Below are 17,588 nucleotides of genomic sequence, written 5' to 3'. Positions count from 1 at the left end.
CAGATTGGATATAACAGCAGTATGTCTGGAACAACAATGCCATAATCCTCTTGTAGGTTACTACTTAACTATTTGCTGTTCAATAGTTAAACAAAATTTTTTGTGTTAAAAAAAAATCAATTGACCATAGACATATGGGCTTATTTATGGACTCTCTTCCATTGATCTCTGTTTTTATACCAGTACCATATTGTGTTGATTATTGTTGCTTTGTAGAAAGTTTTAAAATCAGGAAGTATAAGTCCTCCTACTTTGTTCCCTTTCACGATTGCTTTGGCTGTGGTGAGTCCCTTGAGCTTTAATATGAATTTTAGGATCAGTTTGTCAGTTTCTATAAAGAAGCTACCTGGGATTCTGATAGAGATCACATTACTTTGTATACCAATTTAGGAAAGTATTGCCATCCTAGGAGTATGTAGTCTTCCATCCATCAATATGGGATGTCTTTCTGTTTATCTTTAATTTCTTTCAACAATGTTTTGTAGTTTTCAGAGCATAAGTTTTTTTTTGTCTTTTTTTTTTAATACTTTAAGTTTTAGGGTACATGTGCACATTGTGAAGGTTAGTTACATATGTATACATGTGCCATGCTGGTGCACTGCACCCACTAACTCATCATCTAGCATTAGGTATATCTCCCAATGCTATCCCTCCCCCCTCCTCCCACCCCACAACAGTCCCCAGAGTGTGATATTCCCCTTCCTGTGTCCATGTGATCTCATTGTTCAATTCCCACCTATGAGTGAGAATATGCGGTGTTTGGTTTTTTGTTCTCGTGATAGTTTACTGAGAATGATGATTTCCAATTTCATCCATGTCCCTACAAAGGACATGAACTCATCATTTTTTATGGCTGCATAGTATTCCATGGTGTATATGTGCCACATTTTCTTAATCCAGTCTATCATTGTTGGACATTTGGGTTGGTTCCAAGTCTTTGCTATTGTGAATAATGCCGCAATAAACATACGTGTGCATGTGTCTTTATAGCAGAATGATTTATAGTCCTTTGGGTATATACCCAGTAATGGGATGGCTGGGTCAAATGGTATTTCCAGTTCTAGATCCCTGAGGAATCGCCACACTGACTTCCACAATGGTTGAACTAGTTTACATTCCCACCAACAGTGTAAAGTGTTCCTATTTCTCCACATCCTCTCCAGCACCTGTTATTTCCTGACTTTTTAATGATTGCCATTCTAACTGGTGTGAGATGGTATCTCATTGTGGTTTTGATTTGCATTTCTCTGATGGCCAGTGATGGTGAGCATTTTTTCATGTGTTTTTTGGCTGCATAAATGTCTTCTTTTGATAAGTGTCTGTTCATGTCCTTCACCCACTTTTTGATGGGGTTGTTTGTTTTTTTCTTGTAAATTTGTTTGAGTTCATTGTAGATTCTGGATATTAGCCCTTTGTCAGATAAGTAGGTTGTGAAAATTTTCTCCCATTTTGTAGGTTGCCTGTTCACTCTGATGGTAGTTTCTTTTGCTGTGCAGAAGCTCTTTAGTTTAATGAGATCCCATTTGTCAATTTTGGCTTTTGTTGCCATTGCTTTTGGTGTTTTAGACATGAAGTCCTTGCCCATGCCTGTGTCCTGAATGGTAATGCCTAGGTTTTCTTCTAGGGTTTTTATGGTTTTAGGTCTAACGTTTAAGTCTTTAATCCATCTTGAATTGATTTTTGTATAAGGTGTAAGGAAGGGATCCAGTTTCAGCTTTCTACATATGGCTAGCCAGTTTTCCCAGCACCATTTATTAAATAGGGAATCCTTTCCCCATTGCTTGTTTTTGTCAGGTTTGTCAAAGATCAGATAGTTGTAGATATGCGGCGTTATTTCTGAGGGCTCTGTCCTGTTCCATTGATCTATATCTCTGTTTTGGTACCAGTACCATGCTGTTTTGGTTACTGTAGCCTTGTAGTATAGTTTGAAGTCAGGTAGTGTGATGCCTCCAGCTTTGTTCTTTTGGCTTAGGATTGACTTGGCAATGCGGGCTCTTTTTTGGTTCCATATGAACTTTAAAGTAGTTTTTTCCAATTCTGTGAAGAAAGGCATTGGTAGCTTGATGGGGATGGCATTGAATCTATAAATTACCTTGGGCAGTATGGCCATTTTCATGATATTGATTCTTCCTACCCATGAGCATGGAATGTTCTTCCATTTGTTTGTATCCTCTTTTATTTCCTTGAGCAGTGGTTTGTAGTTCTCCTTGAAGAGGTCCTTCACATCCCTCTTAAGTTGGATTCCTAGGTATTTTATTCTCTTTGAAGCAATTGTGAATGGGAGTTCACTCATGATTTGGCTCTCTGTTTGTCTGTTGCTGGTGTATAAGAATGCTTGTGATTTTTGTACATTGATTTTGTATCCTGAGACTTTGCTGAAGTTGCTTATCAGCTTAAGGAGATTTTGGGCTGAGACGATGGGGTTTTCTAGATATACAATCATGTCGTCTGCAAACAGGGACAATTTGACTTCCTCTTTTCCTAATTGAATACCTCTTATTTCCTTCTCCTGCCTAATTGCCCTGGCCAGAACTTCCAACACTATGTTGAATAGGAGTGGTGAGAGAGGGCATCCCTGTCTTGTGCCAGTTTTCAAAGGGAATGCTTCCAGTTTTTGCCCATTCAGTATGATATTGGCTGTGGGTTTGTCATAGATAGCTCTTATTATTTTGAAATACATCCCATCAATACCTAATTTATTGAGAGTTTTTAGCATGAAGGGTTGTTGAATTTTGTCAAAGGCCTTTTCTGCATCTGTTGAGATAATCATGTGGTTTTTGTCTTTGGCTCTGTTTATATGCTGGATTACATTTATTGATTTGCGTATATTGAACCAGCCTTGCATCCCAGGGATGAAGCTGACTTGATCGTGGTGGATAAGCTTTTTGATGTGGTGCTGGATTCAGTTTGCCAGTATTTTATTGAGGGTTTTCACATTGATGTTCATCAGGGATATTGGCCTGAAATTTTCTTTTTCTGTTGTGTCTTTGCCAGATTTTGGTATCAGGATGATGCTGGCCTCATAAAAAGAGTTAGGGAGAAGTCCCTCTTTTTCTGTTGTTTGGAATAATTTCAGAAGGAATGGTACCAGCTCCTCTTTGTACCCCTGGTAGAATTTGGCTGTGAATCCGTCTAGTCCTGGGGTTTTATTTTTTGGTTGGTAGACTTTTAATTACTGCCTCAATTTCATAACTTGTTATTGGTCTGTTCAGGGATTCGACTTCTTCCTGGTTTAGTCTTGGGAGGGAGTATGTGTCCAGGAATTTATCCATTTCTTCTAGATTTTCTAGTTTATTCGCATAGAGGTGTTTATAGTGTTCTCTGATGGCAGTTTGTATTTCTGTGGTATCAGTGGTGATATCCTCTTTATCATTTTTTATTGTAACTATTTGATTCTTCTCTCTTTCCTTCTTTATTAGTCTGGCTAGCATTCTATCTATTTTGTTAATCTTTTCAGAAAACCAGCTCCTGGATTCATTGATTTTTTTGAAGGCTTTTTCATGTCTCTTTCTCCTTCAGTTCTGCTCTGATCGTAGTTATTTCTTGTCTTCTGCTAAGTTTTGAATTTGTTTGCTCTTGCTTCTCTAGTTCTTTTAAATGTGATGTTAGGGTGTCGATTTTGGATCTTTCCTGCTTTCTCTTGTGGGTATTTAGCACTATAAATTTCACTCTAAACACTGCTTTAGCTGTGTTCCAGAGATTCTGGTACATGTGTCTTTGTTCTCATTGGTTTCAAAGAACTTATTTCTGCCTTAATTTTGTTATTTACCCAGTAGTCATTCAGGAGCAGGTTGTTCAGTTTCCATGTAGTTGAGTGGTTTTGAGTGAGTTTCTTAACCTTGAGTCCTAATTTGATTGCACTGTGGTCTGAGAGACTGTTTGTTATGATTTCCATTCTTTTGCATTTGCTGAGGAGTGTTTTACTTCCAATTATGTAATCAATTTTAGAATAAGTGCAGTGTGGTTCTGAGAAGAATGTGTATTCTGTTGATTTGGGATGGCGAATTCTGTAGATGTCTATTAGGTCTGCTTGGTCCAGAGCTGAGTTCAAGTCCTGAATATCCTTGTTGATTTTCTATCTCGTTGATCTAATAGTGACAGTGGGGTGTTCAAGTCTCCCACTGTTATTGTGTGGGAGTCTAAGTCTCTTTGTAGGCCTCTAAGAACTTGCTTTATGAATCTGGGTGCTCCTGTATTGGGTGCATATATATTTAGGATAGTTAGTTCTTCTTGTTGCATTGATCCCTTTACCATTATGGAATGCCCTTCTTTGTCTTTTTTTATCTTTGTTGGTTTGACATCTGTTTTATCAGAGACTAGGATTGCAACCCTTGCTTTTTTTTTGCTTTCCATTTGCTTGGTAAATCTTCCTCCATCCCTTTATTTTTAGCCTATGTGTGTCTTTGCACATGTGATGGGTCTTCTGAATACAGCACACCAGTGGGTCTTGACTCTATCCAATTTGTCAATCTTTGTCTTTTAACTGGGGCATTTAGCCCATTTACATTTAAGGTTAATATTGTTATGTGTGAATTTTATCCTGTCATTATGATGCTAGCTGGTTATTTTGCCTGTTAGTTGATGCAGTTTCTTCATAGTGTCGATGGTCTTTACAATTTGGTATGTTTTGCAGTGGCTGGTACTGGTTTTTCCTATCCATATTTAGTGCTTCCTTCAGGAGCTCTTGTAAGGCAGTCCTGGTGGTGACAAAAATCTCTCAGTATTTGGTTGTCTGTAAAGGATTTTATTTCTCCTTCGCTTATGAAGCTTAGTTTGACTGGATATGAAATTCTGGGATGAAAATTCTTTTCTTTAAGAAGGTTGAGGCCTGACGCAGTGGCTCACACCTGTAATCGCAGCACTTTGGGAGGCCAAGACGGGCGGATCACAGGGTCGAGAGATTGAGACCATCCTGGCCAACATTGTGAAACCCCTTCTCTACTAAAAATACAAAAATTAGCTGGGCGTGGTGGTGTGTGTCTATAGTCCCAGCTACTTGGGAGGCTGAGGCAGGAGAATCTCTTGAACCCGGGAGGTGGAGGTTGCGGTGAGCTGAGATCGCGCCACTGCACTCCAGCCTGGAGACAGAGCAAGACTCCATCTCAAAGAAAAAAAAAAAAATAGAATGTTGAATATTGGCCCTCACTCTCTTCTGGCTTGTAGGGTTTCCACGTAGAGATCCGCTGTTAATCTGATGGGCTTCCCTTTGTGGGTAACCTGACCTTTCGGGTGAATCTGATGATTATGTGTCTTGGGGTTGCACTTCTCGAGGAGTATCTTTGTGGTGGTCTCTGTATTTCGTGAATTTGAATGTTGGCCTGTCTTCCTAGGTTAGGAAGTTCTCCTGGATAATATCCTGAAGAGTGTTTTCCAACTTGGTTCCATTCTCCCCATCACTTTCAGGTATACCCATCAAACGTAGGTTTGGTCTTTTCACATAGTCCCATATTTCTTGGAGGCTTTGTTTGTTCCTTTTCGTTGTTTTTTCTCTAATCTTGCCTTCATGCTTTATTTTATTAAGTTGATTTTCAATCTCTGATATCCTTTCTAAATTATCTGAAGGTTATTAACGCTTACACCATCTAAATTATATTTAGATGAGTTACCTATAAGCTAAAAGCTAGAGTCAGATGGCAGTATCTAAGATGAAATCTTAAGTGTAGGTGGTATCCTTGTTTTCTTTTTCATAATCTCTTTAACTCCTCTTAGTACTTTATTTATTTATTTGTTCTGGGAACCACATTTGAGCTTTGAGAGGCAGGAGGACAGTGCTTGATGTGTTGGCAGCTAGTAACCCCTAGTTTAACTGAGTTGAGGACAGTAGTAATACTATGGTGGCAATAGCAAGATTTTTATCTCTGCAGCCTTATAGTACAACTGTCTTGGTTTAAAACTGGATTTTATTTTAACTAAATTCTGTTTTAAACCAAGATAGTTCTATATAAGAATGTCTTTGGATTGGAAGCCTTGGTTTTAGTTTATTCTTGAATTGTCAATATCAGAAGTTTAGAAATAGTAATTCAATGGCAAAGTATTATTACATAATAACAAAAGATTTATTGTGAAATACTGGGGCCAACATGGAGGAATGGCAAGTATACGAGCTTTGACCGTAGACAGACCAGGATTTTGAATCCTAGTTCTAACTCTTACTAACTCTGTGACCACATGTAGATACTCATCCTGAGATTTCCTCATTGATAAAATGACATATCATCTCAGCGGAGTTGCAAGTGGTGTTTTACTTTTATCTCCATGTAAATTAAAGATAAATGAAACTTACGAAAAAGTGTTTATATAGATTAATGATATGTAAAATATTTTCTAAGTTGGAATAACTTTGAAAAACTATAGAGTTTAATATGAATATGCTGTATGTACCATTTTAGCTGAATAACTAGTACCTCATGTTTGTGATTGATTAAAGTATTTATTTCCTCTTAAATACCTGTGGGCGCACTTGGGCATAGTAGGCAGTCTAGCCACTTTATTAGTCCAAAAACTAAGTTCATTTTAGGATTTTTTTTTAAGTTCTATGTCTAAATCTGATACAAGAATAGTAAAAGCCATGCAGTAGTAGAACTTTTATCTTAATTTATGAGGCTAAAAATTTCTTATAACACTGAAACCCTTTACTTTCTTTAATAGGTTTAACCTTCATTTCTAATACATAAATGTAATTTATTTTTGCTTAGACTCCACTGGTTGGAGATGATAAAAATATAACCCTTGTAACACAGATATAGAACCTAATGGTGGCCTTTGGATGATACTTCAGCTCTCACCCAGTAAAGTCCCTGGGATTCCACATTCCCCAAATCCTTTTCTTTTCATTGAAATGCCAAGTAGCCCTCCTGCTTTTTCTTCCATAACCAGCCTTCCTACTGCTGCTCTTAGATGTCATGCTGTGCTCTGCCACCTGGTGGTTGCAATGTACACTGCTGTTTCTGTTGCTGCCGCAGTTGCCTCCTACAAGGTGCAGAGGTTGGGATTTAAGTCTGCAGGTGTGATGTTCAGTGATGTGGGCTCTGGAGCCAGATTTCTAAGTTTGAATCCCTACATCACTGCCTCCTTGCTGTGTAACCTTGGACAGGTTATACAGTTTTCTTATCTGTAAAATAGGTAGAGTAATAGTGCTTACCCTCACAGGGTTGTTTCATTAAATTAATACAAATGCTGAGAACATTACATACTGAAAACAGTACATGACAGAAAACAGTAAAATGCCAAAAACAGTATGTGACACTTAACAGTGTTAGTTATTGTTATTATTCTGATCTGAATGCTTTAGGTAAGCAATTAAATGTGTATATTTTATTTGGAGCTATCATAGCTCCAAACTGATTGATTTTAGCCTTGAGTTTATTTTTTAATGTTGATCTTTTCTAAATCCATTGTGTATATACTTTCTGTTATACATAATTTTTATTATCACTATCATATTGTAAAGTTAAGAAGTAAAAAAAAAAATCACACTAAAATGTAAGAGTTCTTAAAGGGAGTGAATATCATATGGAAATAACCACAGCACAGTAGTGGAATTTTTAGAAATTTGTTTTTTAATTTGGGAAGTTAATCAGTGAAATGAGCTTTGTTCTGAAAATGTATCCCAATTTTCGAAGTAAACTATAGATTTTATTTGTGTTTTTACATACTATAACAAGGTAATTTCTAAGTTTTACTTTTATTCATTCATTTTCCCTTTCTGTTGTGTGTGCGTGTGTGTCTGTGGTATTCAAACATTATTATGGTATGATGTTCTGTTTTTCTCTTTTTTTTCTTTGAGACAGAGTCTTGCTCTGTTGCCCAGGCTGGAGTGCAGTGGTGCGACCTCGGCTCACTGCAACCTCCACCTCCCGGGTTCATGCCATTCTCCTGCCTCAGCCTCCTGAGTAGCTGAGACTACAGGTGTCCGCCACCACGCCTGGCTAATTTTTTGTATTTTTAGTAGAGACAGGGTTTCACCGTGTTAGCCAGGATGGTCTCGATCTCCTGACCTTGTGATCTGCCCACCTCGGCCTCCCAAAGTGCTGGGATTACAAGCGTGAGCCACCGCGCCTGGCCAGATGTTCTGTTTTTCTTGTTTCTTGTCTGTTTCCTTCCTTTTTATGTATATATATAAAACAATATTATAGTGTGGTATTCTGTTTTTTCCACTCAATTTTATATTGTACACATTTCCCTTATTTTTAAATAGTTTAATATATCATAAATTAGTCATTTTGGTTGGATATTGTTTTCTTTCTGTTGTATAATATTATAATGGTTATTTTTTATTTATACAGCGTTTTCCTCCTCTCTCATGTGTTTATAGAACAAACTGCCAAAAGGAGTCTTAAGAGTATATGAATGATTTTGTGGCTCTTGAAATATTTTCCCACATTTTAATCCAAAAATGCCATGCTTTTTAATGCTGTTAAACAGGAATTTACTTTCACTCATAAAACATTGTCTAGGAACAAAAGTGAAAAAGACAGGATCCCTGCTCTCCAGGGATGGAGTGTAACGGAGAGGATACATACAGATGAATGACTAAAGAGAAAGGCTGCAATATTCTGAGTGTGAAGGAAGAACTGGGATAGTTGGACAGTAGCAGTGTGGAAAATACTTCTTAGAGGAGATTGAATATGAAAATGCGGTTTTAATTTGAAATAATTATTGATCCTACTTTTTCTTTCTTGCATATTATGTTTGTCATTTCTGAAACATATTTTTTTGCTTTGCAACAAAATGACTTAACTCCTGCCAACTGCATGATATGGTAGAAAGAGCACACAGGTTTGGACAAATTGCATAATTGTCTAAACTTCAGTTTCTGCACATATAAAACATAAATGATACTTCCTTTAGAGACTTTTGAGGATTATAGAAAGTGTTTTTAATCTATTATCTCCAGGCTTATTTCAAAAAATATTTGAAATGAAAGAGTTAATATACTAATAAAGTATTTAGCACAGTATATGGCACATAAGTTAGACTTAGTAAGTAGGAGCCACTGTTGGTTTTATGATTGCCAGTGTTAAGCATTCTGCTTCTTACAACGCATCAGCTTTCCTATAAATACTGCTCAGTTTTCTAGAAGCTGGAACAGCCACCTCCTAAACGATCAGAATTCACTTCCTCATCCTCCAGAGTAACCCAGCTCTTGAGTCTTTATAGTAACCAAAAGGCTAGCTTCTTTCTTTCCTTTCCTTTCTTTAGCCCCTGCTAGTTGCCAGATACCACGTTAGATATAGGGAATAGGAAGATAACTGAGATAATATCCTACAACTGTCTATCTAGAGAAATAGAGTCATATGCAGGTGACTGTGCACATGTCAGAGAAATCAGTGGTTCTCAACCCTGGCTGCTCATTAGCATCACCTGGGGAAGCTGTTTAAAAATACCAGTGCTGATGCCGTACTTTAGATAATTTAGAAATTAATGCAAACAGAAACAATATTCTGTAGGAACCTGTACTCATTGATAGGTTGAGTGAGTCCTTTTGATTGGAAAGAGAACTGGAAAAATCTTCACAATCAGAGTAACATTCAAACCAACGACAAAACTTAGTCTGTATTGTTAGGAGGACAACAAGCCAGGGCACAAAAGCTTGAAAACTGGTAGCAGATTGGAGAAGGAAATGGTAGATTCTAAGGCTAGACTAACAAAGCAGCTAATAAGAAAGAAAGAAACTTTACCTCTCTTAAGGAGTTTAGACTTCATTATGTAGAAAATGAGGTAGACTTTATGAGAGAATGATACGATGCAATCTCTGATTTGGAAAAAACAGCCGCTAGTTTATAACATTGTCAAAAGTAAATTCCAGATGGAATTAAAGTTATGGAAAAAATAGAGAATAATATTTCTATATTTTGGGGTTGGAGAAGACCTTTATAAACATGTTATCAACTCCAAAGCCATAAAGGAAAACACTGAGATTAACAGATTTTACCAAGTAAATATTTAAAACTCTGCAACAAAAGGTACCCTAAAGTTGAAAGTCTGGAGAAAAACTAGGGGAAAGTATTTGCTACCTCAATGACAGAAGGTTAAAAAGTACTTAATATAAAATGAGCTCTTACAAATCAGTTAAGAATAGGCAAAAGATTTGAGCAGGTAGCTTTCCAAAGAAGAAATGCAAATGGTTGCTAAAGCACATAAAAGGATGCTCATCTTCAGTGATAATCAGGATTGTAAAGTCAAACAAGAGTGGGGTCTTCTAAACTTTCATGTTGATACAGATTTTTAAAAGTGAATAATATCTAATGTTGTCAAAAATGTGGAGAAACAGGCAGGCTGATAACGTTGGTGGGAGATAAGTTGGTGTAACCTTTCTAGAGAGTAGATTAATGGTTATCTATCAAAACTTAAATTGTGGTTGCCCTTGGACCCAGTGGCCACAACTAAGAATTATCCCTGGAGAAATACAATGTTGTAACATAGTTGGTAATGCCAAGCAGTGTAAATGTGTACATATTTGATAGGCATTAAACTTTTTTGTAGGAATATATACCAGACTGAAGAAACTGGTGGAGGGAGGGGCACTTCATATACTACTGTAATTTTTTTTTAGAACTTCCATATAACTGTGTGTGTGTGTGTGTGTGTGTGTATCTATCTATCTATCTATCTATCTATCTATCTATCTATCTATCTATGCCAAATCTATCTATCTGTACCAAAGGCTAGAAGTCCTGTTCTGGATGAATTAGATGAGGAAGAAGTTGGAGGCAGGAAAACCAGTTAAAGAATTTTTTACCTTGTTCAAGTGTGAGAAATGTTTGGGTCTGAATTGGAACTGTGACAATCAGAATGAGGAAGAGGGAAGATTTGAAAGATAGAGAATCTATAAACTTGTACTATGTGGGTGAGAAGAATGAGTAAAGACCGTCAAAGATGGTTCTGAAGTTGGTAAGTTATATTGCTGAGTAAGTGACCATGACATTATAAAAAATAGGAAAAACAAGAAAAGAAGCATCTTTGGAGTAGAAGATAATGAGTATCTTAAATATAGATCCTCAATAAGTATTTGAACAATAAATTAGTTTGGGTCAGTTAGCTCATCTTTAGCATGTACAATTTATGCTTTCTTATTAAGGCTGGTCTTCTGTAGTTATTCTGCTGCTTGTTAGATGTCATTAACATTTCAAAATATGTAAAAAGCAATTTCTAAATATAATTTTTAAACTATTTGTTCTTGTTTTATATTTTCAGAGTGCACATTTGGCCATGATCGATACCCTCATGATGGCTTATACTGTAGAAATGGTCAGTATAGAAAAAGTAATTGCGTGTGCTCAGCAGTATTCAGCTTTTTTTCAAGCCACAGATCTGCCCTATGATATTGAGGACGCTGTCATGTACTGGATAAATAAGGTAGGATTATACTCACTTGAGTAAATCGCATCTCATAGCCAGAAAACGTGAAATTCTAAATTATACATTGCCACTTCATTACTCTTTTTGTTTCAAATCAAAGTGCAAACTTAAGTTGTAAAATACACTTAAATTTTTTTGTTAAAAAAAGCTTAAAATGATGAAAATAGTTTTCTGTATACTTAGCAATATTTATAATTACTCTTTTTTTTTTTTTTTTTTTGAGAAGTAGTCTCACTCTGTCACCCAGGCTGGAGTGAAGTGGCATGATCTCGGCTCACTGCAACCTCCGCCCTTCAGGTTTTAGCAATTCTCATGCCTCGGCCTCCCAAGTAGCTGGGATTACAGGCGTTTGCCACCACACCCGGCTAATTTTTGTGTTTTTAGTGGAGACGGGTTTTCGCCATGTTGGCCAGGCTTGTCTGGAACTCCTGGCCTCACGGTGACCTACCCACCTCGGCCTCCCAAAGTGCTGCAATTACAGGCGTGAGCCACCACGCCTGGCCAATATTTATAATTACTCTTAATGATTAATCTGGTTCATACCAGATTATGAAAAAATTCAGAACACTCCTAATAGTGAACTATACACAGTGGGTGTTCAGTAAATATTTTTTGAATTCATTTCAAGAATGAAATAATTTTCTTACATTTCCAGTTAGGGGATTCTTAGGTTTGCTTGACCAAGTTGCACAAGATCGTATTGATTGTGGATTCCTCTTCTTGGAAATTTTTATGGAGCTGTGATTTGTGCTTTGAAGATGCTTAATTTGTCAGCTTATCACTCCCTTTGCCAATTTGAGTAGTTAATTTGTCTTGATCCACTTTCATTTACAACTGCCAGCCAAAAGAAAATTAAACCTTATCTGAAGACAAGCACTAAACGGATTTAAAAGAAGTTATATCTCCAGGTATCCTTTCTTGAAAGCTGGCATGAAGCTCGTAATAAAAAGCTAAATGTAAAAAACACTATTACAGCTATCTTCATTATCCATAATATCAGTATCATTGTAGAAGGACTGCTTAATACTTTGCCTCTGGAGTTCCTTTATTTCTTCATCTTTAGTAATCTTTCCCTGACTCCTCCTCAGCTGTAGAAAATCACAGTCACATTCTAGACCTATTCATCTTGAGAAACTATGCAACCTTCACATCCCATTACAGACTTCCCATTCTTGAACAGTTTCTCCTATCTTCCTAACCCACTTGCTTTAAATAATAATTTTTAAAATGTTCAACCTTATTATGACTTATAAACTATTGAGCCTATTAATTTCTCACAATCTTATTGGACTTCATATTTGTCCATCTTGAACTTAGATTTTTATAAGTACTCTCAGTTCTTATGTCTCCCCTTCCCTCCCTGTTACTCATTTGGTAACAGCTCAGATGGTTTAGCTTAGTTACCCATTTTATTTCTAACCTGCATTTGCAGAGGCAAATATTGCTGGAGAAATTTACACAAGGAAGTTGGTTTCACTTTAAGTTCATAAGCACAAACTTCCACTGCCAGTCCAACAAATGTGTCCCTAAGTTTGCTTTCCCACGCTTCATGACAACTGTGTTACCCATTTTCCTCTAATTCTCGGACCTTCTGTAACCCTTTCCCTACTACTGTCAGCTAAATTTGCCTTATCTTTTCTTGAGACCAGAGATGGGAAGGCTTTAGGTGGGAATTATCTTCCCTTTATACTAGCAAATCTGTAAACAGTTTTGGATCGCACTCATTGCCTTTCTTTTGTCCTACTGTTACAATGAAGAATTTCCCCCTTCACATCAAACGTGAGTTTTCTACTACTTGCTCTAGAACTTTCTTCCCTTTTTTGTGGTCATTGGTCCTGTACTTCAGTTCTTACTTTTTAATGTACATAAGAATTACCTGGTGTATTAGTCCATTTTCTTCTTGTAACGGAATACCTGAGCCGGGCGCAGTGGCTCATGCCTGTAATCCCAGCACTTTGGGAGGCCAAGGCAGGTGGGAGGTCAGGAGTTCAAGACCAGCCTGGCCAACATGGCGAAACCCCGTCTCTACTAAAAATACAAACATTAGCTGAGCATGGTGGCAGATGCCGGTAATCCCAGCTACTCGGGAGGCTGAGGCAGGAGAATCACTTGAACCTGGGAGGCGGAGGTTGCAGTGAGCCGAGATCGCGCCAGTGCACTCCGGCCTGGGTGACAGAGCGAGATCCTCTCAAAATAATAATAATGATAATAATAATAACAGAATACCTGAAACTGGGTGATTTATAATGAAAAGGAATTTATTTCTTATAGCTATGGAGGCTAAGAAATCCCAGGTGAAGAGGCCACTGGTGAGAGCTTCCTGCTAAGTGGGGACTCTGCAGAGTCCTGAGGCAGCACAGGGCATCATCACATGTCTGAGCATGTTAGCTCAGGTCTGTCTTCCCCGTCTTACAAAGCTGCTAGTGATAGCCCGTTGATCCATTGATCTGTGAATTGGGTCTGCTCTCATAACCCAATCACCTCTTAAAGGTCCTACCTTTCAGTACTGCCACAGTGGAGGTTAAGTTTCAACATGAATTTCGGAGGGGGGCAAATATTCAAACCATAGAACCTGGGAACGTGTTAAAATGGCTGATCTGAATGAGGAGGTGTCTAGGGTGAAGCAGGAGAGTCTGCATTTCTAACAAGCTCCAGGTGATACTAATGCTGCTGGTTTGGGACCACACTGTTATTTGTTCACTCCCACATTGTCTGACTCTTCCTGTCTATTGGATCATTCTTATAAGAATACAGATTTGGGCCGGGCGTGGTGGCTCACACCTGTAATCCCAGCACTTTGGGAGGCCCAGGCAGGCGGATCACCTGAGGTTGAGAGTTCAAGACTAGCCTGGCCAACATGGTGAAACCCCGTTCTGAAAATATAGTAATTAGCTGGGTATGGTGGTGGGCGCCTGTAATCCCAGCTACTTGGGAGGCTGAGGCAGGAGAATTGCTTGAACCTGGGAGGCGGAGGTTGCTGTGTGCCGAGATGGCGCCACGGCACTCCAGCCTGGGTGACAGAGCGAGACTCCATCTCAAAAAAAAAAAAAAAAAGAATACAGACTTGGAGGCTGGGGGCGGTGACTCACGTCTGTAATCCCACTACTTTGGGAGGCTGAGGCTGATGGATCATTTCAGGTCAGGAGTCGGAGACCAGCCTGACCAACATGGCGAAACCCTGTCTCTACTAAAAATACAGAAATTAGCTGGGCGTGGTGGCACGCGCCTGTAGTCCCAGCTACTTGGGAGGCTGAGACAGGAGAACCACTTGAACCTGGTAGGTGGAGGTTGCAGTGACTCGAGATTGCACCACTGCACACCAGCCTGGGCAACAAAGCAAAACTCTATCTCAAAAAAAAAACCAAAAAACAGACTTGCTCTAGTGTCTTCCATCCTAGGAAACAAAACTTCCCCATCCAAATACAACCCTATTTCTCCATACAACAGACTCTCTCAAGAGTTGTTTGCTATTTCTTTAGCCTGCTCTTATCTCTCTCTCCCATACCCATTCCTAACCTGAAATTGTTCCTGAGTTGGTCAAAAAGGCAAATCCAATCAATATTTTTCTGTCCTTAATTTAAACTCAATCTTTACTTCTAAAGCATGAACCATCTTTTTGAAGTTTCAGTGGAAAACCCAAGGTGTTTACCAAGCCCTCCTCTACTTGGTGGGATTTGAACAACAAACTCTGTCTCCCCTGTGGTGGCAGTTTCTTTGGCTTCTCAGCAGTTTTTTCTCCCTGCACTTCTTAGAATCTTTCCTACACATGCACAGTCCAGGGCTCAGCCAAGAGTTGAGGGAAGTTTATATGCAGATTTTGGGCCTCCCCCGTTACCCTTCCTAGAATATTCCTCCTCAGTATCCAGCTACTCTAGCAGTGCCAGATTTCCCTTGATTCCTCCTGCCAACCAGACTACAGTTTTCTCCTTGAGTTCTAGTCACAGTGCACTGTTGAATTGAGGGTAAGGCCATATAAACATGGATTTCACTCAGTGTGTTTCTTTCTTTCCAAAGTTGAATTCTTTCTTGCTTCTACTTGCTCTTGGTTGCTCACCAGTACCTCCAACAGATGCTTTATATATTTTGTCCAGAGTTTATAATTGCTCTCTGCGGGGATTAGTGTGATGCATGCTATTCCACTATTACCAGAACCAGAATTCTACAAGTATCTTTTTATAGTGCAGCTTGGATCATGCCATTCTTTTGCTCAAAACTCTTCAGTGACTTCACTTTACCCTTAAAATAAAATGTAAAATTTATCGTGGCCTGCAAGGTACCACCTAACCTGACCCTGTGTACTCCATTGTAGGCTCATGGCCACTGTTCCCCTTCCTCACTTCTTTGACTTCATTCCCGCTATATGCCCTTTCTCACCTCTGAACCGTTGAACCTCATGTTTCCTATTCCTGGGCAGCTCAGCTCCCAGCTTTCTGCATGGCTTAGTGCTTCTGCTCTCCGTCAGCTTGGATAGCACTTTTTCCTGACAACCTTATCTAAATGAAGTGCCTCTATCAACCCCTTGTTTTCTATATTCTAACACTCTACTTTTTTTCTTTCATAGCACTTTTCAGACTAATTACTTTTCTTAATCATTTAATTTTTTAAAATCTGTCTTCCTAACTAGAATAGTCTATGTGAGGATAGGTACAATGAACTTTTTATTTCTAGTGCCTACGATGACCTTCTTTTCAGTTTTAGTATCTAGACCAGCACAGTGTTTGACAAAGAGATTATATTTAATAAACACTAAACTAATAAAGAGAAGAGATAGTTTAAGCCATTGAATTAAGCTAGGCACTTTAGAACTTTGGAAATCTACACAAAATTAAGGAAATCACTTAACTAGGAATGTTCAGCACCTTTATGCAGTCATATCCACCTCATTCCATTTTCAAATTAGGTTTAAAACAATTTGATTCAACCTGAACTGCAGTGTATTTTTTTCCCTTGATCCATTCTACCAGCACCAGCATTATTTTTTATTCTCGCATTATGACTTTACCCTTGCCTCTCAGATTTAGTATATGTTTTCTCCTGGCTCTTATTTTGGCTCGTCCTAACCCAGTTGCCTTTTTTCCTGGATAATGCATCCACAAGTATAAAAAAACCTACCAAAGAAAAATGGCAATAACATGGCTAAAATAATTATCAGCATAGTGGCTAAAATGAATTTAAACTTAAAAAAGCAAAATCACAGAAGACAAGATTATATTGAATGATTGAATCATGCAGAGGTACACAAAAATCATGAATATATTAACGTTACATTATTTGGCTCTACCTCTGTTTCCTATCTCATTTTGTGACTTCTTTGGGTTCACTATGTCATTCTGTTACTTAAACACGCAAGTATTTTTCCTACCACAGGGCTTTTGCTTATGTTTTTCATTCTCTCTCTGGAATGCTCTTTCCTCTACTTTTTCCATAGCCAGCTTGTTCTCTTTAAGATCTCAGCTTAAAGTTACTTCTTAAAGAAATTGTCTTAGTCTGTTTGGGTTGCTATAACAAAATGCCTTAGCCTAGGTAATTTATAAACAGCAGAAATTCATTGCTCATAGTTCTGAAAGCTGGGAATTCCCAGATCAAGGTGCCAGCAGATTCAGTTTTTGGTCAGGACTTGCTCTCTGCTTCAGAATGGCAGCTTCTTGTTGTGTCCTCACGTGGCCGAAAGGGCCACTGTGCTCCTTCAACCCCCTTTATAAAGGAACCAACCCCATATGCAAGGGCAGAGCCTCATGACTTAATCATGCCCCGAAAGGCTACACCTCTTAATATTAACACATTGGGGATTAAGTTTCAAATATGAACTCTGGGGGGCAAACATTTAGACCAAAGCGAAGGCCTTGTCTGATATAACCATCTTTTCTAAAATAGATCTTCCTGCTCCCATTATTTTCTACTCACATTTTAATGTATTTATAGCATTTACAAATGGTTTTTGTTGTTGTTCTATCTCCCCTGCTTCAAGAGGACAGGAATCACTTTGGCTTTGTAGTCCATTGTATACCTAGCCTCTTAATACAGTATCTGGCACATAACTGGCATTCAGTAGGTATCTGTTGAATGTGCACATACATGAGTGAATGGTGGTTTAAAATGTTAATTTGTGACCACTTTGCTTTTTGGACAGAATCAGATAAAAACCTCTTTAAAAATGAAGGTATTTCCTCAGTGGGGAAAAAAATAAAAACAAGGATATTTCCAAACTGGCAGATCAATTACGACTA

General features: G+C 38.2%; 1 protein-coding gene across 7 annotated transcripts in view; it reads left to right on the top strand.

Annotated features, from left to right (window-relative positions):
* Positions 1 to 17,588, top strand: part of CAMSAP2 (calmodulin regulated spectrin associated protein family member 2) — a 121,320-nt gene that overhangs the window by 56,569 nt on the left and 47,163 nt on the right. For 6 of the 7 annotated variants that reach the window (XR_677287.5, XM_001143924.5, XM_514085.6 and 3 more), the window contains one exon: positions 11,197 to 11,358. Coding sequence is in view for 6 of the 7 variants with exons in the window: in XM_001143924.5 (XP_001143924.1) it covers positions 11,197 to 11,358 (162 nt within the window). In the remaining variant the exon portion in view is untranslated. Of the gene's footprint in view, positions 1 to 10,800; positions 10,894 to 11,196; positions 11,359 to 17,588 lie in introns of those variants that run through there. The other variant, XM_009440508.5, reaches the window with a different exon arrangement.

The sequence above is a fragment of the Pan troglodytes genome, chromosome 1 (genome assembly GCF_028858775.2).
Source record: "Pan troglodytes isolate AG18354 chromosome 1, NHGRI_mPanTro3-v2.0_pri, whole genome shotgun sequence".
In the NCBI taxonomy this organism is placed as follows: Eukaryota; Metazoa; Chordata; class Mammalia; order Primates; family Hominidae; genus Pan; species Pan troglodytes.
This window is presented reverse-complemented; position numbering and strand designations above follow the sequence as displayed.